This window comes from Podarcis liolepis (assembly GCF_965112155.1).
Source record: "Podarcis liolepis genome assembly, chromosome: 13".
Lineage (NCBI taxonomy): Eukaryota > Metazoa > Chordata > Lepidosauria > Squamata > Lacertidae > Podarcis > Podarcis liolepis.
In genome coordinates, this window is record NC_139573.1 from 36,834,111 (window position 1) to 36,856,653 (window position 22,543).

The window sequence follows — 22,543 nt, forward strand, 5'->3', positions numbered from 1 at the left end:
AAGAAGAAGAAGAAGAAGAAGAAGAAGAAGAAGAAGAAGAAGAAGAAGAAGAAGAAATAATTCTGTACATGGAATGAAGGGGGGGGGTGTCATCTTGTCTGTCTCCTCAGGCAGGAAAATGTCTTGGGCCAGCCATGAGACCAGGGGTGGGCAGTCTGAGGTGAGCTGAAGAAGCAGAAGCCATAGGAGAAGACAGAAGTCAGGACTAAAGGACAAACCAAGAGGCAAGGTCAAAGAGCAAGCCGGATGTCAGGACCAAGAAGCAATTGGTATCCATGGGCAAATCAGGGCTGAAAAGTAAGAACACACACATGCAAAACATTCGAGAGCTCATTGTTGCTCAAGCAAGTCTTGTCTGACAGAGGAAGGCCTCTTATATTTCTCTCTGGCCAGAGAGGTCCAATGAGCAGTCTGGGTGGCAGATTCAGTCCCAAAGGCCCTTCATTGATATGTATATCCCTCAAATGTCACAAGCACTGCCATTTTATAAAGATACACATTTCTCTGTACCCCATTGAAACCTGAGAGAGGGAGATGTTTAAACCCAAACTATGGTTCTGATCTGAAGGAAATCAGTGCTCACTGGAAGGACAGATCCTGAAGCTGAGGCTCCAATACTTTGGCCACCTCATGAGAAGAGAAGACTCCCTGGAAAAGACCCTGATGTTGGGAAAGATTGAGGGCACAAGGAGAAGGGGACGACAGAGGATGAGATGGTTGGACAGTGTTCTCGAAGCTACCAGCATGAGTTTGACCAAACTGCGGGAGGCAGTGGAAGACAGGAGTGCCTGGCGTGCTCTGGTCCATGGGGTCACAAAGAGTTGGACACGACTAAACAACAACAACATGGTTCTGATCGCATGTTTTAAAACTGATTTTAATATTGCATTGTTATATTGTTGTAGCCCATCCTGGGACCTTATGGTGAAGGGCATACTAGTAGTAATACTCAACTCAGCTGTGGCCAGGTCTGAGCCAGTTGGGAGGGGGTATTTTCAGTGGGAAAAGCAGATTTTAGGGGCGCTTGCATGGTTATCTGAAAGGCCTTTCCCACATCGCTTGGCTCCTTCCCATGGCACCCCATGAGGGGTGAGGGCATCAGGGCACCATGTAGCCAGTCAGATAAGGCTGCCCAAGATGATGCCAACAGAGCCAAATCTGAGGGAGGGACATCAATAATTCCGCCGGGGCCGGCCTGCCCGCCCATGAGGCAAGGTGAGGCGACTGCCTCAGGCGCTGGGGTCCATAGAGGCAGCAGATCCCCATGTAGATCTTTATTCCGCCCCCTTGTTCCTGATGTAGATCCTCACTCGCTGGTTCTTCCCTGGCAGGGAGGAGGGCGCCATTTTGTGCTTTACCCATAGCTGTCAAGCGTCCCTTATTTGGCGGGAAACTCCCTTATCCCAGCGCCGTGTCCCGCTGCTGCCCCTTATTGATGATGTCCCTTAAATTTCCCAGGTTTCAAAGGAAGCAGCTCCTCTCCCTCCCTCCCTGCCAGCCAGGGAGGAGGGAGGCGCCAACTGTGTTGCTTGACTGCGTTGCTCACCCAATAAGGAGTCTAAGAACGACTGGGGGGGTGGAGCTTGCATGCCTTGTGCTGATCAAATCGGCCACGTTGCCTGGGGACTCGCCTTTGCTCAGCGCTTCCCAGCGGAGAGGTGATAGTGATTTTCCTTGCTGCATCCCCTTTGCTGGGTTGCTGCGCTGTGGGAACCACCGCTTGAGGCTTCGTTTGGCTGCTGGCTGGGCTTTCTGCCTTTGGCTCGGAGGGGCTCAGAAGTTGAACATACCTGTGCCCAGAAAATCCCTTATATTGGCTGCTGATCCCTTATTTTCGAGGCTGCTGTTCCCTTATTTTCAAATCTGTAAGTTGACAGCTATGGCTTTACCTCAGGTGCCAAAATGTCCCGGGCCGGATCTGATTCCAGCCCTGGTTCTGAATGGGAGAACGTTTTTGACCTGTTTCACAGAACGTATCCTGAAATGGGGAAACGTGTGTCTGGCAAGGGGATTCCCCTCTCCGCTGCCCCCCTCCCCCCTGCCAAAATGGCACCTCCTCTGTTTTGGCTAGCGCAGATTTACAATTTCCTATATGGATCAAGTTTAGGGGAAACAATTTGCCAGTTCACAGCTGCTGACTGTCTGACACTTCAGGCATCCCAAACTCCACTCCAGCCCTATTCCCCAGAGCAGTTCTTTCAAAACAGATTTTCCTTTGCCTTTTAAATGGATAGCGGTACATTGCTGCTGTTGTTGTTAAAGGCCAAAAGGCCACCAAAAATTTTGGGAATAAAAATAAATTCAACAAGAACAGCTAAAAGAAGAAATTGGTTATACCTTGGTTTACTGGAGGGACAGGAGCAAGCCAGTGGAATAGCTGGGGATAGGGTTAAAAAAAAATCTTGAATTATGTATGTAAGAACAATTATGAATGGTTATTAGGAGAGATATTCTCTAACAGAAAAAATAGGGAAATTATTATTATTAAATTTCAGTGGTGCAGTTTGGTGTCGATGCCAAAGCAAATCTTTATGTTACAGAGATTGTCTTTTTTAAAAAAATCTATCATCATATATTAAATACTGTTCAGGTTTTTAAAAGGGCAAAGGTTAATGTCAAAGTTTATCTGGCAAGATAAAATGCTTCAAATTAAATCAATTGTTATTTGGGATGATAAAAGGAGAAGCTGCCTTTAGTTTACCAATGTTAAAATTATTATTACCATTCTAGTTATATTAAGTGGATAATGGATGGTGGGGTGGAAGACGAAAGGCACTCTGTATATGTTCAGAGGCACTCCTGCCATTCTGTAGTTAAGTTCTGGGGCTTGGTGTCTCAGCTGCGATCTCTTTTGGTTTCTTTATCCCTATTATTGCTGGAGACAGGGGGTGGATCTGCACGCAGGAGGAAACCCCCACTATAAATAAGTCATAAATCAAATTTTAATAACAAACAAAAAACCACTATGGAAAATGGCAAAGAATTTCTTTTTGCCCTCCAGCACCATCTGGTGTTGAATGTTCATAATGCATTCAAAACACTGCCTCTTTTTTTTTTTTTTACTAACGTAGCTGAGTCCAGGATTGAGCTGGTCTAGGATCCATTGACTCCTGAGATAGTCCTGCTGCTGTCACATGGACTGATCTCTGTGCCAGATGTGGCTTCCACCTTTCCACCCCAGGCATGGCAGGGCTGCAGATCCATCAGCGACAATAAATCCCCCCCAGTCTGGGATGGTGGTGGAGAGATAGGATTTGTCCCTTAGTGAGCGATTGGCCAGAACCTTGCATATGCATGCTTTCCCTCACATCTCCAGCAGCCTAAAAGAAGAAAACTATGGGAGCAGGCCTGGAATATCCCCAAGGAAGCTGGGCTCAAACTCACACAGGCAGAGAGATGCAGCTAAAGCGATGCTCCCAGGACTTCACTTGTGCTTTCAAAAGTGAGGGGCTGGAGCTCAAACCGCAACCAGCCTCTGGGACTCTCCTCCTGCTGGCACTGTGGACCTGCTTGGAAGCAAATGGAGGAAACAAAATAATAATAGACGGGGGCGGAGGCTTCCTGTGAAGCGTTCTTGCCTATTGGGCAAAGGATCGAAGAAAAATTGGCAGAGTCGCTTTTCAATTGTCGAACTGGCAGTAATGCGAAGTTCTCAGGGCTCAGTCCCAGCCTGAAAACAGAAGATGGGGATGAGCTCTGGCTCAGATTATGCCCTTGCATTCCACCCCCTCGCTTTCCTTTAGAGCAGAGGTTGCCAACGTGGTGCCCTCCAGGTAATGATGTACCTCTGAGAGCCAGCATGGTGTTGTTGTAAACAAAATCCGCCCCTTTTCCCTTATGGGGTATCCAAGACCCCATATAGAGTACTTACATAGGTTCCCTATTGGTAGGAGAAAATAACAGAGGCCAACCAGAGAATATTGAGAAGCAAAGCAGCTAGTAAGCCTGATCTTTATTGATCTGTTGCAACAAGGTCCTCACTCACCACCCGCAGGTGGGAAGAGGAACCCAGAACAATGGCATGCATAGACATTTTTAATTCCCTGCCCTGGAGTTCAAGACCACCCCTCCATACATCATACATACATCACAGAAGGGGTGTAACCAAGGACCACCCCCCAGATTCCTACATCACAGAAAAAGTGGTCTAAAACAGAAATTTGAATGTTGTTTATCTCCTGTCCAGCAGGTTACTTGATTGGATACCCTGCTTACTTGATTGGATTGCCTGGGGAGCCTGACCAGTCTTTTGTAATGATAAATACTTAGCTCCTGGGTCAGGTCACAGGCTCACACCCTATTCATATCTTAAAGGTAAAGGGTAAAGATACCCCCTGAGCATTAGGTCCAGTCGCGGACGACTCTGGGGTTGCGGCGCTCATCTCACTTTATTGGCTGAGGGAGCTGGTGTACAGCTTCCGGGTCATGTGTCCAGCATGACTAAGCCGGTTCTGGCAAACCAGAGCATCACACAGAAACGCCGTTTACCTTCCCGTCGGAGTGGTACCTATTTATCTACTTGCACTTTGACGTGCTAGGTTGGCAGGAGCAGGGACTGAGCAACGGGAGCTCACCCCATCACGGGGATTTGAACCACCGACCTTCTGATCAGCAAGCCCTAGCCTCTGTGGTTTAACCCACAGCGCCACCCGTGTCCCAATTCATATTTTAAATGTGCCCTTAAGACAGGATTTGTGAAGGAAAAAGACAATGGGGAAGTTTCCTACTTGGACCTTGCAGAGAAATAATTGAGGTCAATTTGTTCAGGACTTTTTTCCTGTGGGGTTTTCAGACATGTGGTTTATGAGGTCCTCTGGCTGGGACGGGACGATATGGGATTGAGGGGGCAACTCCCATCTCTTGCAGGGGTGCAATTAGTGCCAGCACCGTCCATTAAGAGTTTGGGTGTAATCTTTGATACCTCCCTCTCCATGGAGGCGCAGATTGCAGCTATAACAAAGGCGGCATTTTTTCATCTCCGCCAAGCTTGGCTCCTTACCTCTCTCGCCCTGACCTAGCCACTGTGATCCACGCGACGGTCACCTCCAGACTGGATTATTGTAACTCGCTCTACGTGGGGCTGCCCTTGAGACTGACCCAGAAACTCCAGCGGGTGCAGAATGCCGCAGCGAGACTCCTTACGGGGTCTTCGCTGCGGGATCACATTCATCCGGTGCTATACCAGCTGCACTGGCTCCCGGTGGAGTACAGGATCAGGTTTAAGGTGCTGGTTTTAACCTTCAAAGCCCTACACGGCCTAGGACCCTCGTATCTACGGGACCGCCTCTCCTGGTATGCCCCACAGAGGAACTTACGGTCCTCAAATAAAAACATCTTGAAGGTCCCAGGCCACAGAGAGGTTAGGCTGGCCTCAACTAGAGCCAGGGCTTTTTCGGCTGCGGCTCCAACCTGGTGGAACGCTCTGTCACAAGAGACAAGGGCCCTGCAGGACTTGACATCTTTCCGCAGGGCCTGCAAGACAGAGCTGTTCCACCAGGCCTTTGGTTAGGGCACAGCCTGACTCCCTCCTTTGGCAATCTTTACAATACTTTAGTTTATGGTTGCCATCAATTTTGATTTTAATTAATTCTTATGATGTTTTTATAATGTTGCACTATTTTATTGTTGTTAGCCGCCCTGAGCCCGGCTTCGGCTGGGGAGGGCGGGATATAAATAAAATTTATTATTATTATTATTATATCTATGTACGTGTTTGCTTGGTACACTTATGAACATTTAACATACATCTAAGACCTCAAAATTCCCATCACAGTGTAGTGTTTGGCGTGTCAGACAAAGACCGTGGAAGATCAGGGTTCAAATCTCCACTTGGCCCTGAAACTCACTGGGTGACCTTGAGCCAGTCCTGGCCTCTCAGCCTGACCCACCTCACAAGGTTGTTGTGGGGATTGCAGGAGGAGCGCCAGGAATGAGCCAAGACTCCTGCATTGCAGGGGGTCAGTCTGGATGACCCTCCGGGTCCCCCTGCAATTCTTTGTACGCCACCTTAAGCTCCTTGTGGGGAAAGGTGGGATATATTGTGTTTTATTGCATTTACAGCTGCGCTGGCTAAAGGCTGGTGGGACTTGGAGTGCATGCTCTGGTTATCTCTCACTTGGACTACTGCAATGCGCTCTACGTGGGGCTACCTTTGAAGGTGACCTGGAAACTACAACTAATCCAGAATGCAGCAGCTAGACTGGTGACTGGGAGCAGCCGCCGAGACCACATAACACTGGTCTTGAAAGACCTACATTGGCTCCCAGTATGTTTCCGAGCACAATTCAAAGTGTTGCTGCTGACCTTTAAAGCCCTAAACGGCCTCTGCCCAGTATACCTGAAGGAGCGTCTCCACCCCCATCGTTCTGCCCGGACACTGAGGTCCAGCTCTGAGGGACTTCTGGCAGTTCCGTCACTGCAAGAAGCCAAGTTACAGGGAACCAGGCAGAGAGCCTTCTCGGTAGTGGCACCCGTCCTGTGGAACGCCCTCCCACTAGATGTCAAGGAGAAAAACAACTACCAGACTTTTAGAAGACATCTGAAGGCAGCCCTGTTTAGGGAAGCTTTTAATGTTTAATAGATTATTGTATTTTAACATTCTGTTGGAAGCCACCCAGAGTGGCTGGGGAAACCCACCCAGATGGGCGGGGTATAAATAACAAATTATTATTATTATTATTATAGTATATGGAGGGCACCACCTTGACTACCCCCGGAGCATCCTGTGGCCGCTACAACAAGAGACAGGTTTTGGTAGTACGCAGAGCACTCACCCCATTACATTTCCTCCCCCCCCCCATTTGCTTTGCTCATGCTCCAGGGCTGACATGCTTCTGTGGTCAGGAAGTAATTTCCTCCTGGGTCAAGCTAGCAGTGACCCTTGGGGCTTATTGGCTTCCCAATCCCATCTCTGCTTGCATGAGTCATCCCACGCTATTTGCCGACTAAGCACTTTCCTGCTGTTCCTTCTGTGCACAACACGTACCTACCCCTGGCTGACGTTGACCAGGGACGGTTCTGGTTTTCCGATGCCATGCAAGCAACAGAGCGAGCTGCAGATGGTCAGGTTTGCTCTCTCCGGTGGTCCCCTGTGGCCAGCAAGCTAGGTTTTATTTTATTTTATTTTTAAGCCTTCCGACAAGCAGACTGGTGGAGGTGCGACAAAGCGATCTGTTATGTGGCAAGACTAAAGCAGCATCCGAATCAGCAAATGGTACGACAAATTCAAAGATGAGACAAGTTCTCTGCACCAGAAATAGCCAGGGCCCCTCCAGACATCCTTTTTACGGTGCACTCGTGATCTGCGTGCACGATGCTATTATTACACACAATCCTGCTTTCAATACTGTTTGGGCACAAGTTTTGGGGCAGTCACAGGGCCAGATTTAGGTTTGATGAGGCCCTAAGCTACTGAAGGTAATGGGGCCCTTTATATGTCCAGCTGTCCTTTGTCAACAACAAATTGTCGCTGTTAGAAATGAGCAAACCAGTGGTATTTTAGGGAGCAGGCTAACAGGCGGGGTCCATTACTTACATCACAGGAGCCTACACAACACAAAACACTGTTGCTGTATGTCGGTTTTATTTGATTTGTTTTTTATCTTATATTTTGGAAATGTACATCCAGTTGTTTTTCCTTTAATTTTTGGGGGGGTCCCCAAGAGAGTGGGGCCCTAAGCTATAGCTTGCTTAGCTTATACGTAAATCCAGCACTGGGCAGTCACACTGCGGAAATCCCACAACTTTTAACACCGCAAACTTTCTAGTTTACTTTTTCTTCCGCTTTTGTTGCCCTATAGCCCCTTCCGGACAGGGATAGCATCATAGCATTGGGGAAGCATCGCCGGAACAAACTAGAGCAGAATAAACCCACCGCTCATTAGCTGCAATTTCCTGCAGTGCAGGGGGTTGGCCTAGATGACCTTTGGGACCCCTTCCAGGTTGGCAATTCTGTGATTGTGTAGCACACTATCCTTGTGTCAGAAATGTATTGCAGAATACAACCGCGGTAAAACACCAGCCTAGAGGGACCCCCGCACTGGCCAGCTCATGTCACAAACAGAAGCAGGCTACAGACACCTATGAACAAACCCAATCCTCCTTTTTATAATTTATCAGTACAGTGCCATCTCAGTTCCTGTATATAGACGTCAGTTTTATGTTAGAAGCAGGGAAAGGACAGGACCACCAAGAGAAGGAATCAAAATGCAAAGTCCCCCAAATCTGCAGAACTGTTGCACAATCAAGTACAGTGGTACCTTGGTTCTCAAACGCCTTGGTTCCCAAACACCGAAAACCCGGAAGTAAGTGTTCCGGTTTAACGAACATTTTTCAGAAGCGGAATGTCCAAACACTGTTGGCTGTTGTTTCCGGGGTGCCTGCACCAATCAGAAGCTTCACCTTGGTTTTCAAACATTTCGGAAATCAAACGGACTTCCGGGACGGATTAAGTTTGGCGCGTTTGTTTTTGCTATTTGTTTTGTGTTTCTTGTTTTTGAGGCTTTTTCGGTTAATTTGTTTTTGTGACTGTGTGGAACCCAGTTCAGCTACTGATTGATTGATTGATTGATTGATTGATTGATTGATTGAATGTATGGCTGCGGAAATGGATAAAAGCCCCCCCCCATCCAAACAATGACTATCATCAGTGCAGGTAAGAAAAAATAATAATTTTATTTTTTATCATCTACAATACCATCTTATTTTATAGTAAAGCACATTGATTATTGCTTTCATTTTATGGATCAATGGTCTCATTAGATAGTAAAATTCATGTTAAATTGCTATTTTAGGGGTTGTTTTTAAAAGTCTGGAACGGATTAAACCGTTTGCATTACTTTCTATGGGGAAGTGTGCCTTGGTTTTGGAACGCTTTGGTTTTGGAATGGACTTCCGGAACAGATTAAGTTTGAGAACCAAGGTACCACTGAAGCTGCCCCGTAATTACTGAGAGAGATCTGAGCTCTTCAAGTGGTTTTTGCAGGGAGGTGTGGTGAGCAGCAGGGATCAAAATTCACAGCACACGCTTCCAAGCAACAAAGCAGCCTATTAATCATAGGCAAGAAAGTGGCAATTCTTGACACATTCTGGGAGTGCAGATTCTTGTCCAGCCCTTGGCAAGGACTGATCATTTTATTTCTTTTAATGGCGGAAGATAATATAGTACTGGGGCGATCTATAACACTTCGCAGTGGGATTTGAAACTGCCTAAGGCAATTCTATATGCACACTTTTTCTTCTGGGGAGCTTGAGAGACCGGCTGTAAGATTTTTTCGGTGACCTCCTGGGTGGTCTAGCCTGCTTCTGCTGCAAACTCGAAACGTCGGCTTGTTGCTGTTTTCCAGAATGTGATCCTGGAGAGGGATGCTAAGTTGGGAGCAAACACAACGTACATGCTCGCTTCATGGTTCTAACAGTGTCATGTCTGCAGTCTTAGAATGATTGGGATGCCATCCATGCCTTGATTTCCCTTGTTGGTGGCTTGTGAAAAGCAATTCCGTCAGACATAAGAGGGAAGGAGAGAGCCCAGATCTACCTGGGAAAGCAAGGCCAAGTCTCTTCCGAAACTGCTCCTTCTTCAGCCAACTCTTGCAAAGTCTTAGGGAGAGAGCAGACGATCTGGGCTGTGATGATGCCAAGAGATTGGTCCAGGCCTTCTGAGACACTGTGTACAGGGCTACTCTGAGCTTGGAGAAGCAGCTGAGTCCATGTCTTCCAGGCTGTGCTCCTGGGGTGACACCGGCTGCCCACCTTTCACACGTTTCCATTTCATCCTGCGGTTCTGAAACCACACTTTGACCTGTGCAAGAAGAGGGAGAGGCTTAAGGTGAGCTTACACGCATGCAAAACACAGCCCTTGCAAATTCACACTTTTCCGAATTTTGCAACGCGGTTCTCTACCCACATGTCCCCCCCAAAATTTGCACCTGCTAGGGTCGAGTGTGCATAAGACTGCATGTACAGTGGTACCTTGCTTCTTGAATTTAATCGTTCTGGGAGTCCATTCGACTCCCGAAAAGGTTCAAAAACCAAGGCACGGCTTCCAATTGGCTGCAGGAACTTCCTGCACTCAATTGGAAGCCGCGTTCGGACGTCCGGCTTCCAGAAAATGTTCGCAATTCTGGGTCTGCGGTGTTTGGGAGCCAATTTGTTTGGGAGCCAAGCCGTTTGACTACCAAGGTACCACTGTATTAGTGAATATAAATCATGCATCACATTAAGGGAAATTGCTTGCAAGAATGTTCGTATTGAGAGAAATCTGCACTGAATAGTTGTTGAATTTACAGTGGTACCTTGGGTTACATACACTTCAGGTTACATACACTTCAGGTTACATACACTTCAGGGTTACAGACTCCGCTAACCCAGAAATAGTATCTCAGGTTAAGAACTTTGCTTCAGGATGAGAAAAGAAATCATGCTCTGGCGGCGCAGCGGCAGCAAGAGGCCCCATTAGCTAAAGTGGTACCTCAGGTTAAGAACAGTTTCAGGTTAAGAACGGACCTCCAGAACGAATTAAGTACTTAACCTGAGGTACCACTGTACACTTGTTTAACTTGCGCCATTTCAATCATACACAGTTGAAGACAGACTGGTTGTAATTGTGCCAATTACAGTCATACCTCCATTTACAAAACCCTCTGGTTCTGTAAACTTCGGGATGCACGCGCGGCAAACCCAGAAGTATTTTACTGGGTTTCGCCGGGCGTGCATGTGCAGAAGCAGTCTGCGCATGCGCAGAAGCGGTCCTCAGGTTGCAGAAACCTCAGGATCCGACCGGACCTCTGGAACGGATCCCGTCTGCAACTGGAGGTACCACTGTAAATGCAAACAAGGCAGAGAGCTTGGAAGCACTGAGGATTCCCTCTCTTCCCCTCAGCCACTAGCCTTGGGGGCAGCTCAAAGACTTTGGGTACATGCCGTTTTTGTGAATATGTGGAACACTGGGAACTGAACCCCGAGTAAGATGCAAATGTGGAGAACTGAGTTTAAGGCTGGTGAAATGAGAAAAAGAGCAGACCTGAAATTCACGTTCCCATTTTCAGCTCTGTGATTCTACATAGGAGTGGCCGCCGAGACCATATAACACCGGTCTTGAAAGACCTACATTGGCTCCCAGTATGTTTCCAAGCACAATTCAAAGTGTTGGTGCTGACCTTTAAAGCCCTAAATGGCCTCAGCCCAGTATACCTGGAGGAGCGTCTCCACCCCCATCGTTCAGCCCCAACACTGAAGTCCAGCTCCAAGGACCTTCTGGCCGTTCCCTCCCTGCGAGAAGTGAGGTTACAAGGAACCAGGCAGAGGGCCGTCTTGGTAGCGGCACCTGCCCTGTGAAACGCCCTCCCATCAGATGTCAAGGAAATAAACAACTACCTGACTTTTAGAAGACATCTGAAGGCAGCCCTTTTTAGGGAAGTTTTTAATGTTTGATGTTTTGTCGCTTTTTAAAATATTCTGTTGGGAGCCGCCCAGGGTGGCTGGGGAAACCCAGCCAGGTGGGTGTGGTATTATTATTATTATTATTATTAATAAGGTGTTGTGTTGGGTGAATAGGCCTTGAGATTGTGCAGTTTTTTGTTTTTTGTTTGGTAAATGAATCAGTGTACAGTGGTACCTTGGGTTACAGGCCCTTCAGGTTACAGACGCTTCAGGTTACAGACTCCGCTAACCTGGGAATAGTACCTTGGGTTAAGAACTTTGCTTCAGGATGAGAACAGAAATCATGCTCCAGTGGCACAGTGGCAGTGGGAGGCCCCATTAGCTAAAGTGGTGTCTCAGGTTAAGAACAGTTTCAGGTTAAGAACGGACCTCCGGAACGAATTAAGTTCTTAACCCAAGGTACCATTGTACTTGTTTAAACATCCAGTACACTTCCGAGCACACTGTATATGCTATATGGTAATTTATGGACCCTAATAGGTATCTAAAGCCATTTGCACATGCAGAATGTAGGCACCCTATATCTAGAACGGACCTCCGGAATGAATTAAGTTCTTAACCTGAGGTACCACTGTACTTGAGCAGGTAGCAAATGAACATTCACCCAATATTTTCCCTCTTCTCTCCACCATTGTCTCCAGGCATTGTTGCCCAAGCTGGAGACGAGGCTACCCAGCCTCAAAGGGCTGCTGGAGTAGAGGAGCTTCACCTGTCTTTCCGTCAAGTCGAGGTTGACCGCAATCTCGTATCTCCGGAGCCTCGTCAGGTAGTTGTGGTGTGCAAATTCCTCCTCCAGCTCCCGCAACTGGTCCTTGGTGAAGGCGGTGCGTTCCTTCCTTGCTTTGGAGCTGCTGACTTCTGCTTTTGTGCTGCTGCTGCTGCCCCCGCCACCTGTGTCCTGGCTTTCTGGAAGAGGGAAAGGACAGAAACATTCCTTGTGGAAGCAAAGTGAGCCTACTAGGGGAAAGAGAGGGACGTGGGTGGCGCTGTGGTCTAAACCACAGAGCCTAGGTCTTGCCGATCGGAAGGTCAGCAGTTCGAATCCCTGTGACAGGGTGAGCTCCCGTTGCTCAGTCCCTGCTCCTGCCAACCGAGCAGTTCAAAAGCACATCAAAGTGCAAGTAGATAAATAGGTACCACTCCGGCGGGAAGGTAAATGGCGTTTCTGTGTGCCGCTCTGGTTCGCCAGAAGCAGCTTAGTCATGCTGGCCACATGACCCGGAAGCTGTCTGCGGACAAATGCCGGCTCCCTCAGCCAGTAAAGTGAGATGAGCGTGGAACCCCAGAGTCATCCACAACTGGACCTAAGGGTCAGGAGGTACCTTTACCTTTTAGAGGAAAGAGAATTGGCATGGCTCAAGAACCGCAACACCTGAAGGACTGCCTCTCTCCATATGAACCGACCCAAACCCTGTGACCATCACCTGAGGCCCTCCTTCATATGCCTCCTCCACGAGAGGTCTGAAGGGCGGCAACACAAGAATGGACCTTTTCTGCAGTGGCTCCCCATTTGTGGGATGCTCTCCCTAGAGAGGCTCGCCTGGCGCCTTCATTACATATCTTTAGGCACCAGGTGAAAACGTTTCCCTATAAACAGGCCTTTGGCCAATTAACCTTCTATGTCATTTTACATGTATTTGTGTGGGGGATATTTGTTGGTTTCTGTTCTTGTTTTTATTATGTATTTTGTGTTCTCGTTTTGTATTTTTATGCTGTGAACCACCCTGTGATCTCCAGATGAAGGGCAGCATACAGATCCAATAAATACATTATTAAATAATGAAAGAAATGCAAAGATCAAGCATTCCCAGTTCATTGGTAGGGTCTCTAGGTGGAAAACAGGGAGTAGCATGCAGCTAAATTTTACCCAGAGTAGTCCTATCGAATTTAACAGGCTTAACATGCCATCAGCTCCAGCCAGCATGGCCAGTGGCCAGGGATGATGGCATTTATAGTCCAGACACAGGTTCCTCATTCCTGTCTTAGCCAGCATTCACAAATCAAGATGGTTAAAGAACGGGATGAAGGTGGGTTTAGTAGTCCACTTTCTCAGTCCCCCAGTATGCGGCTCTCGTATGGGGAATTCACTCTGGTATGTTTGGTGATGAGGGAAGGGCCCTCTTCTATGGCTCAATACATTTTCTTCATCATCAGGATTGCACATATTCCAGAACCTGAGGGAGATTAGCAGCCAAACCTTACGCTAACGAGCAAGAATGCGTATTCTTGCTAGTTAGCATAAGAAGGGGTTAAATCCACAGAGCTGTATTGCTGATAGGCAAATACTACGACTGGTTATGCTGCAAATGTAAGTATTTTGCCTGCATAGTTTTTACTGCTGCCTTTGCTGTGGACCAATGCATCATTATAGAGCAAGCAAATCTTATTTTTGAACTTGTTCCCCAGATTGTTGCCTAATTCATTCTCAAGCTTTGTGAGGAGGGGGAAGCCAGCTTGCTTTGTAGCTAGATTTGCTCAAAGGAGGCTTTGCAGCCTAATTCCTAGGCTTCTGGTTTTGCTGCCAAGGACAGGATTTTGAAAGTCTGATCAACCCAACACACGAGGGTGCTTGGAGGGATAAACTGCAATTCATATATCCTCTCCTACCTATTCAACCCATCCCACAGAACCAAATCTCAGTGTCCAGAACAGGATCGGTCTCAAACTCAAACTCAACCATGAGAAAAGCCTGCTAGATCAAGCCAATGGTCCATTTAGAGCAGCCTTTCTCAACCTCTGGGTCCCCAGATGTTGTTGGACTGCAACTCCCATCACTCCTAGCTAGCAAGGCCAGAGCTCCGGGATGATGGGAGTTGTAGTCCAACAACATCTGGGGACCCACAGGTTAAGAACCGCTGATCTAGAGCCAAGCAGATGCCATGGGGAGACCCAAAAGCAAGTTCAGTGTCAAGCGACGCTCTTGTCTGCAGAACACTCCTCTAACATAATGCAGGTCCTGGGCTGGGATTTCTGCCTAAACCGTCCTCTCAGCCGCAACATTTTTGGGCCTCACAGGGAGCTGCTGGCTGTATTTTCCTGGCCCGCAGTACAGGTCTGGATTAAACGATACCACCGCTCATGCTATCTAGCCTCCAAATCCCCTGAAAATGACTGCATGTGTTTTCCGTCCAGGAGGAAGGATTGAATTTAGGAAGGAACAAAGAACGCTGCCTTATACCAGACCTAATTCACGGACAGTGCCGGGTGTGAGGGAGGCCCCAGCCTTTCCACGGTGACCACCCCACCCCACTGAAGCAAACAGGCTTCCCAACAGTGATGGTGGCCGTGAGCAGCAGTAGCATCAACAAAAGTGATGGATAATCTGCCCCCACCCATTCCATTCATTGGAACAGCCCCGCAATGCCCAAATCCTGCACTGGTCCAGGGCACTGTGGGGACATCAGTCACCTGCCACTGCAAGATTCCTGAGCCACTTCTCATTTGTGAGGGCATATTGGGTTCTGACTACATTTGGTGTGGGAAACCCATGATTGGATCAAGGATTAACGTTTGGGTCTCCTGATACTCTGTTTTAAATCAGGTGTCTGTGCATTGCCAGGAGGCCAGGGTCTGAATTGAACTGGAGCAACAGAACCTGAGAAAATAGGTTCCCCTCAGTGGCGTAGCGTGGGTTGTCAGCACCCGGGGCAAGGCAAGTAATTTGCACCCCCTAACCCGTGGATTTGCACCCCCTAACCCTAACCCCCAGATGTTGCGCCCGGTGCAGCCGGGCCCCCCTGCACCCCCCACGCTACGCCACTGGTTCCCCTTCCTTCCTGTAGCATTTCTCTGACTTCTTTCCGGCACACACACACACACACACAACCAGCTGCTATTTTTACTGCTAGAGAAAAATAAATTTACCTGCTCGTAGAACTTCTCTAAGCCTACTCAGATTTGTTGTCTTAAACCAGTGGTTCTCAAACTTTTTTTTCTCTGGCCCACATTTTCAGAATAAACATTTGCTCACAGCACGCCAGTTTTCTTTTTGGGAAACAAAAAGAAGCAACTCTTAGCATGTGCTGGAACACAACAACTTTATAATATGATCGTGGGACACCCAGAAACTACAGTGGTACCTTGGCTTAAGAACTTAAATTGTTCTTAACCTGAAACTGTTCTTAACCTGAGGTACCACTTTAGCTAATGGGGCCTCCCACTGCCACCGCACGATTTCTGTTCTCATCCTGAAGCAAAGTTCTTAACCCAAGGTACTATTTCTGGGATAGCAGAGTCTGTAACCTGAAGCGTCTGTAACCCGTGGTACCACTGTATAAAACAACACAGCCACGTAAGAACATGAATCATTCCCAAAATATAATATTGATGAATTTTCCTGCCACACTTGCCATCCTCTCTGGCCATCGGTGTGGTATGCCACACCCGTTGAGAACCACTGTCTTAAGCTGTTATTTTATTACCACTATGATGTGGTGATTGTTATTATCTTTAGTTTCCTGGTGTTATTCTCCCAGAGTAATGAAAATTCACCTCAAAGAGCTTTTGCTTATTAGGGGAGAGAAGAGTTTGTCCTGTGTTTTTATGATGGCGTGAGAGGGTGGTAATGCCATGGAGGCAGCAATGCCAACGGGTCGTGCCAGGGCTCCCCAAGGCTCATGCCAGCCCTTCCCTATAGCACCTATTCTGACTGGCAGCAGCTCTGCAGGGCCTTCACTGGATGCCAGCAGAAGAGATAATGTCTTCTCTGCCCTGAAAGAACCAGGTTCCTTGCCTCGAAGCTAGACGTGTGCTTCCTTGTGCATTGTTTCAAAGGCTATGGGGCAAGGTGTGGTTGTCCATGTAGCTAAGACAGATGCCGTCATTCAACAGACCTACGCAATTCTGATAGGGCATCTAATGCATTGCTTGAGCATTTTGCCTGACCTGCCTGGCAGAACTTCCAGGCCAGAAGGCATGTTTTCAAGGCATGCTCAAACCTCAGCATCTATCTGTGTGCGTTGAGTACTGTAACTAGAGTTGCCAAGTTGTGGTCTAGGGATGTCTCATATTCCGGTGGGGATGATTCATGAGGCTTTGTAGGATGGTGCAGCTGTTGGTCCTGCTGATGCATTATCCCAGGGATGGGGAAGCTTTGCAGCCCTCCAGATGTTGATGGACTCCAATTCCCATCAGCCCCAGCTAGCATGGCCAATGGTCAGCGAAGATGAGACTTGTAGTCCAGCAGCACCTGGTTCCTCAGCCATTAGTCCCCTTGCCCACGTTCTTCCTGGGCCTGCTATAGCAAGCGGGAATCTGATTCCATCCCAAAGGAGTCACAGGAAGTAGGCAAGGAAGGAGACCAATGGGAAAAGAGGGGAGGGGCAGCCAAGGTTGCATGGTCTCCTGAAAACATGTGACATTTAAAGGACGTTACACACCACCTTTGAGTTGCAACCTGGGAAGCTTATTTGTAATGACTGCAGGCTGGAGATGGTCACACTCTCATCTCCAGAAGGAATCAGGGATGTTTTTATTTTAGATAATCCAAGCGCCTGCCTTCCTTCCTTGCTCCTTTGGCTCATACACCGAACTCTGTGCTTTATTATGGCTGTCTGCAAAATCTGGAGTTGCAATCATCTCCACGATGTGAAACAACATCTGCAATGGCAGCTATTTCACAGAGGAAGATTCGCCTTTCTAGAACCTTCTAGAAAGGACACCTGAGCATAATCTCAGAGTTACACTTTCCAAGACTCTTAGTGGGAGAGAAGCCATCACATTTGAAATCCATTTCAGAATTGTTTCAGTTTGTCGCGAAGAGGTGCCCGGTCGCTTTGACTCAATATCAACACCAGTCCAAAGCCGGGCAGGGCTACCTTCTCTCACAGGAACCGGCCCACCCCTTGTGGTCCATTGGACACTGCAGGCCTTGCTCTGCTTCCCATTGCCATCCAATTGGCTGGCTGGGCTGCCAGAAAGAGCCCTTTTCTGTAGGGGACCATAGCTGTCAACGTTTCCCTTTTCTTGCGAGGAATCCTATTCGGAATAAGGGAATTTCCCTTTAAAAAAGGGAAACATTGACAGCTATGTAGGGGTCCACATTGTGGAATTCCCTTTCCCCCAAGACGCTCGTTAGTCCACCTCCTCTTATGACTGGCTTTTAGATGGGCCTGTTGAAATCTTGTAGTTCCATGGTGAGCCAGGGCTGGGGGAACCTGGAGCCCTCAAGACATTCTTGGACTCCAGCTCCCATCAGCTGCAGTCAGGAATGATGGGAGTTGGAGTCCGGCAAAATCTGAAGGACTGCAGGATTCCCCACCTTGGAATTCATTTCAGTGCATTTCCCACCACTTGTTTTGCTTAATCTTTGTTCTATGATGTCTTGTTTCCTTTCACCATCACCATGATTAATATGCCAGAGAGTTTTTTGTCTACATTCCAAACTGTTTGGAAGGTTTCTGCCCAAAGATAGAAGGAAGATAAAGTATCTACAAGAGAAGAATGACAAAGATGATGGACTATGCCGAAGTGGCGAAAATGACCGGGAAGATCAAAAATCAAGAAGATAACAAGTTTAATAAAGAATGGGGGAAAATTTATAAGTTACCGTATTTTTGCTCTATAAGACTCACTTTTTCCCTCCTAAAAAGTAAGGGGAAATGTGTGTGCGTCTTATGGAGCGAATGCAGGCTGCGCAGCTATCCCAGAAGCCAGAACAGCAAGAGGGATTGCTGCTTTCACCGCGCAGTGATCCCGCTTGCTGTTCTGGCTTCTGAGATTCAGAATATTTGTTTTCTTGTTTTCCTCCTCCAAAAACTAGGTGCGTCTTGTGGTCTGGTGCATCTTATAGAGCGAAAAATATGGTGTTTAAAAGAACACTGTGTAAACAATTAAATACACTGGCAGGATTTTAGAAAACACTTGCAATGTAGCGAGAACTATGGTGAGAATGGAGTACTAAGAAAATATAGAGAACATTATAAGATGCAGTTGGAAAAGAGTAACAAGGGGTGGAAGGGAGTCAGGGGATTCAGAGAAGCCTATTTGTTTATGATTATGATTCATTTGCGATGGTAATCGTTAAAGGCAAAAATGGATTAAAATAACTTTTATTTTATTTTTGAAAGGAAGGTTCCTGGACCAGATGAAAACAAATCAGTAATAGATACTAGAGTGGCCATGTGTCCTACTTCACAGAGAACAGCCCTCTCTTTGAAGGACCGTCCAGTCCAAGGGCACCTTAAAGATAAAGAACTACAGGAAGGGAAATCAGAGGAACGGGTGTAGCTCAGTGGCAGATCACACACCTTTGCAAGCAGAAGGCCGCAGGTTCGATCCCTGGTCTCTCCAGGAAAGGCTGGGAGAGACCCCAAGTCTGAAACGCTGTATACAGTACTGATCTAGATGGACCAGTGGTCTGACAGTATGAGGCAAATTCCTCTGTTTGTGGGTTGAGGTGGACAGCAGATGGAGCAGGCAGATGGGGTCACTGTCTTCTCTGCCAGGGTGAGATGTATTTCTATTCAAATCACAGTAATCATTTCTAAATTCGCATCTCTACATATAAACTAGCAAATGCATGTAAATTATGCAAATCTGTGTCTTTTTGTGGTCCACATTTTTCTGTGATGCATAACTGGACTCACACATAGATACTGGTATTTATATATTTGGGGGCTGCTTCCTTGGAAATTTTTAAGCAGAGGTCGGGTGGCCATCTGTCATGGATGCTTTATCTGAGTTTCCTGCATTGCAGGGGGTTGGACTAGATGACCATTGGGTCCCTTCCAACTATTATTATTATTATTATTATTATTAATATACTGCCCTATACCTGGAGGTGTCAGGGCGGTTCACAAAACAGATCACAATATATAAACTCAAAATAAAAACAATAACCCAATAATGCCCCCCCCAAGAGCCACATTTTAAAAGGGCATAGGATGTAAATTGGATCAACCAAAGGCCTGGTTAAAAAGGAACGTTTTTGCCTGGTGCCTAAAGGTGTATAATGAAGGCGCCAGGTGAACCTCCCTGGGGAGAGAATTCCACAGATGGGGAGCCACTGCAGAGTAGGCCCCGTTTTCGTGTTGCTGCCCTCCATACCTCTCGAAGAAGAGCCTTCTTCACACGAAGGAGGGCCTCAGAAGGTGACCTCAGGGTCTGGGTAGGTTCATATGGAAAGAGGCAGTCCTTGAGGTATTGCGGTCCTGAGCCATTTAAGGCTTTGTAGGTCAAAACCAGCACTTTGAATTTGGCCCGGAAACTAATTGGTAGCCAGGGCAGTCAGACCAGGATCGGTGTAATATGCTCAAACCATCTTGCTCCGGTGAGCAACCTGGCCGGTGAATTCTGCACCAGCTGAAGTTTCCAAACCGTCTTCAGAGGCAGCCCTACGTATAACGCACTGCAGTAATCTAACCTTGAGGTTACCAGAGCACAGACAGCAGTAGTTAGGCTATCCCTGTCCAGATAGGCAGATCCTGAAGCTGAGGCTCCAATACTTTGGCCACCTCAGAAGAAGAGAAGACTCCCTGGAAAAGATGTTGGGAAAGATGAAGGGCACAAGGAGAAGGGGACGACAAGGACGAGATGGTTGGACAGTGTTCTCAAAGCTACCAACATGAGTTTGACCAAACTGCAGGAGGCTGTGGAAGACAGGAGTGCCTGGTGTGCTCTGGTCCATGGGGTCACGAAGAGTCGGATGCGACTAAGCAAACAAACAAAGTCCAGATAGGGGCATAACTGGGCCACCAGCCGAAGGCGCTCCAGGCCACCTGAGCCTCGAGCAACAGCAAAGGACCCAGGAGTACCCCTCAAGCTATGAACCTGCCCCTTCAGAGGAAACATAACTCTACCAGTCTAGGCTTCTTAAACGCCACCTTACCTGCGCTCCCTTTTTTCCTTCTGGATGTCTTCTTTTCCGTTTCGCTCACCACGTTCCCTGCCAGGACGTAGTCTTCGCTCGTGCCAATGGCGCCATCCACCACATTTGGGCTGCTGCCCTCTGGCTCTCCAGAGACCAAAGCCAATTCAGCCGCCAAACGTCGCCTGCCTTCGGCGGCTGCAAAATGCCACACTGGGTGCTGGAAGGAAGAGTGGTGCTCGTCGAAAGCTCGCTCGTCGCGGGGAAGGCTCTGGGGGGCTGCAGCCAGGCAGGAGTTGGAGAAGTCCGAGTAGATGCCAAAGTCCGGTTTGTGGTGGAACGAAAAGGGGGCTTGTGGGTAATGGTGTGGCCCAACGGTCCCTCCACCTTCGGCATGCTGGTTTCGCAGGCAGCCCCAGAGCGCATTGGTCGGGTGAGAGCTTCTCATGCAACTACTGGCAGCAGGTGGATCCATCTAGGAGTGCCTTGTTTCTTGAGATGCTCTTCAAACGCAGTTGCAAAGGGAGCCCGATGGTCTAACTTTCTGCCCAGGAAAAGAAACCGGTCCTCTGCAGCTAGACAGCTCTCCAGCTCGCCGCCATGGCTTTGCCGGTGAGGGGAAACCCTGCAGAATTCTCCATAGCTTTCACAGGAGAAACTTCACATCTGTTGCGTTTGAAGCCCGAAGCTTCCTTGCTGTGAAGTGCTGAAGCCCAGAAAACACTTTTTAAATACTTTGCTGGGGTGTGAGTGACAAGCTTAGGAAGGGAAATGTGAGAGAGGAGCGAGGGGGAGGACTTAACCTGCATGCACAACCCCTCCAACCCAAGCCAAGCATGCAAGCTATTAATCACCCGAAACCTTAGAGGCGCATCTAATGGGAACTGCAGATGGAGACTTTTAAAGAAACATTGTCTCCACTTTTTTTTTTTTTTGTAGAGGGGGCGGGAGAGAAATGTACACACGCACACAAAAGGAGGGTTTAATGTTTCCTTCTCACACACTGGAGTTATTTTTATTGCCCTGGTAAAGAAAACCCTTCGTCTTCCATTTTCAGAAAAGGATCCACGAGCCAGTCCAAAGGGGGACAAGATAAGAAGGAGAAGTCAGGTAAAGAGGGGAGATATTTAAAAATTCAAGGCGTGACCTAAAAGTTTGAAAGCTTATGCGGAGAGTGAAGCGCAAAGACTGCAGGAGTGGTCTAAGCAAAGCTGCAGAGCGGAAATCCTGAGTTGCTTTGTAAATTTAATTGCTACACGGAGGGTTTGGGCTAACAAGGACTGCTAGCCGTGATGGCTCCAGCTGAGTATGAAGCACTTGCTTTCCTTCAAAGAATTCTGGGCACCGTAGTTTACCTCCCATAGAGTCACAATGTCCAGCAACCCTTAAGAAACTACAGTACCCAGAATTCTTTGAGGGCGGAAATGTGTTTCAAATTCCCTTTAAAGGTATTGTGTGTGTGCAGCCTATATACTTGCCAAAAAGGGACGCGGGTGGCGCTGTGGTCTAAACCACTGAGCCTCTTCGGCTTGCTGATCAGAAGGTTGGTGGTTCGAATCCCTGCAATGGAGTGAGCTCCCGTTGCTCTGTCCCAGCTCCTGTCAACCTAGCAGTTCAAAAGCATGCCAGTACAAGTAGATAAATAGGTACCACTGTGGCGGAAAGGTAAATGGCGTTTCCGTGAGCTCTGGCTTCCGTCATGGTGTTCTGTTGCACCAGAAGTGGTTTAGTCCTGCTGGCCACATGACCTAGAAAGCTGTCTGTGGACAAACGCCGGCTCTCTCAGCCTGAAAGCGAGATGAGAGCCACAACCCCATAGTCGCCTTTGACTGGACTTAATCGTCCAGACATCCTATATATATATATATGCTTAAGTTTCTTTTCTGGTTATCTTACAAAGGCATTTTAAATTCAGTGGATGTTTCTGTACTGGATAACTGTTTTATTGAATCCTTTGTCATACCATTACCCAAACCAGAAGCATTCATTAAAGCATCCATAAACCCTTGAACTCATATTCTTTCGCTAAGAGCCCTGAGTTGAATTCATAAGCCTGGAAGTATTGCGGCTTTGTTCAAATGAATGCGGGATATACTTGGATTGAGGGCTCAGTCCCCCAGCATTTGCCGGCAGTGCTACAGTTTGGCCTTACAAAATCTAATGTAATCACACAAAGAAAAGAGCTTCTGTTAGGGTAGTCACTTATGCGTCTCCAAACAAGAGGACGAAATGGGACTGAGATTTGCATGTAATTTGCATATGCTACCTTAAATAGGTGCAAATTTAGATATACCGTAT

At 47.6% G+C, this 22,543-nt stretch overlaps 1 protein-coding gene across 2 annotated transcripts in view; it reads right to left on the bottom strand.

Moving 5' to 3' along the window:
* The window catches only part of MEOX1 (mesenchyme homeobox 1), a 91,620-nt gene extending 70,611 nt beyond the window's left edge, over positions 1 to 21,009 (bottom strand). The window contains exons 1-3 of one of the 2 annotated variants that reach the window (XR_014518152.1): positions 20,267 to 21,009; positions 12,149 to 12,345; positions 7,725 to 9,799 (exon numbers count right to left, since the gene is read on the bottom strand). Coding sequence is in view for 1 of the 2 variants with exons in the window: in XM_083470276.1 (XP_083326402.1) it covers positions 9,677 to 9,799; positions 12,149 to 12,345; positions 20,267 to 20,720 (774 nt within the window). In the remaining variant the exon portion in view is untranslated. Of the gene's footprint in view, positions 1 to 6,830; positions 9,800 to 12,148; positions 12,346 to 20,266 lie in introns of those variants that run through there. The other variant, XM_083470276.1, reaches the window with a different exon arrangement.
* Between the last annotated feature and the right edge of the window lie 1,534 nt (positions 21,010 to 22,543).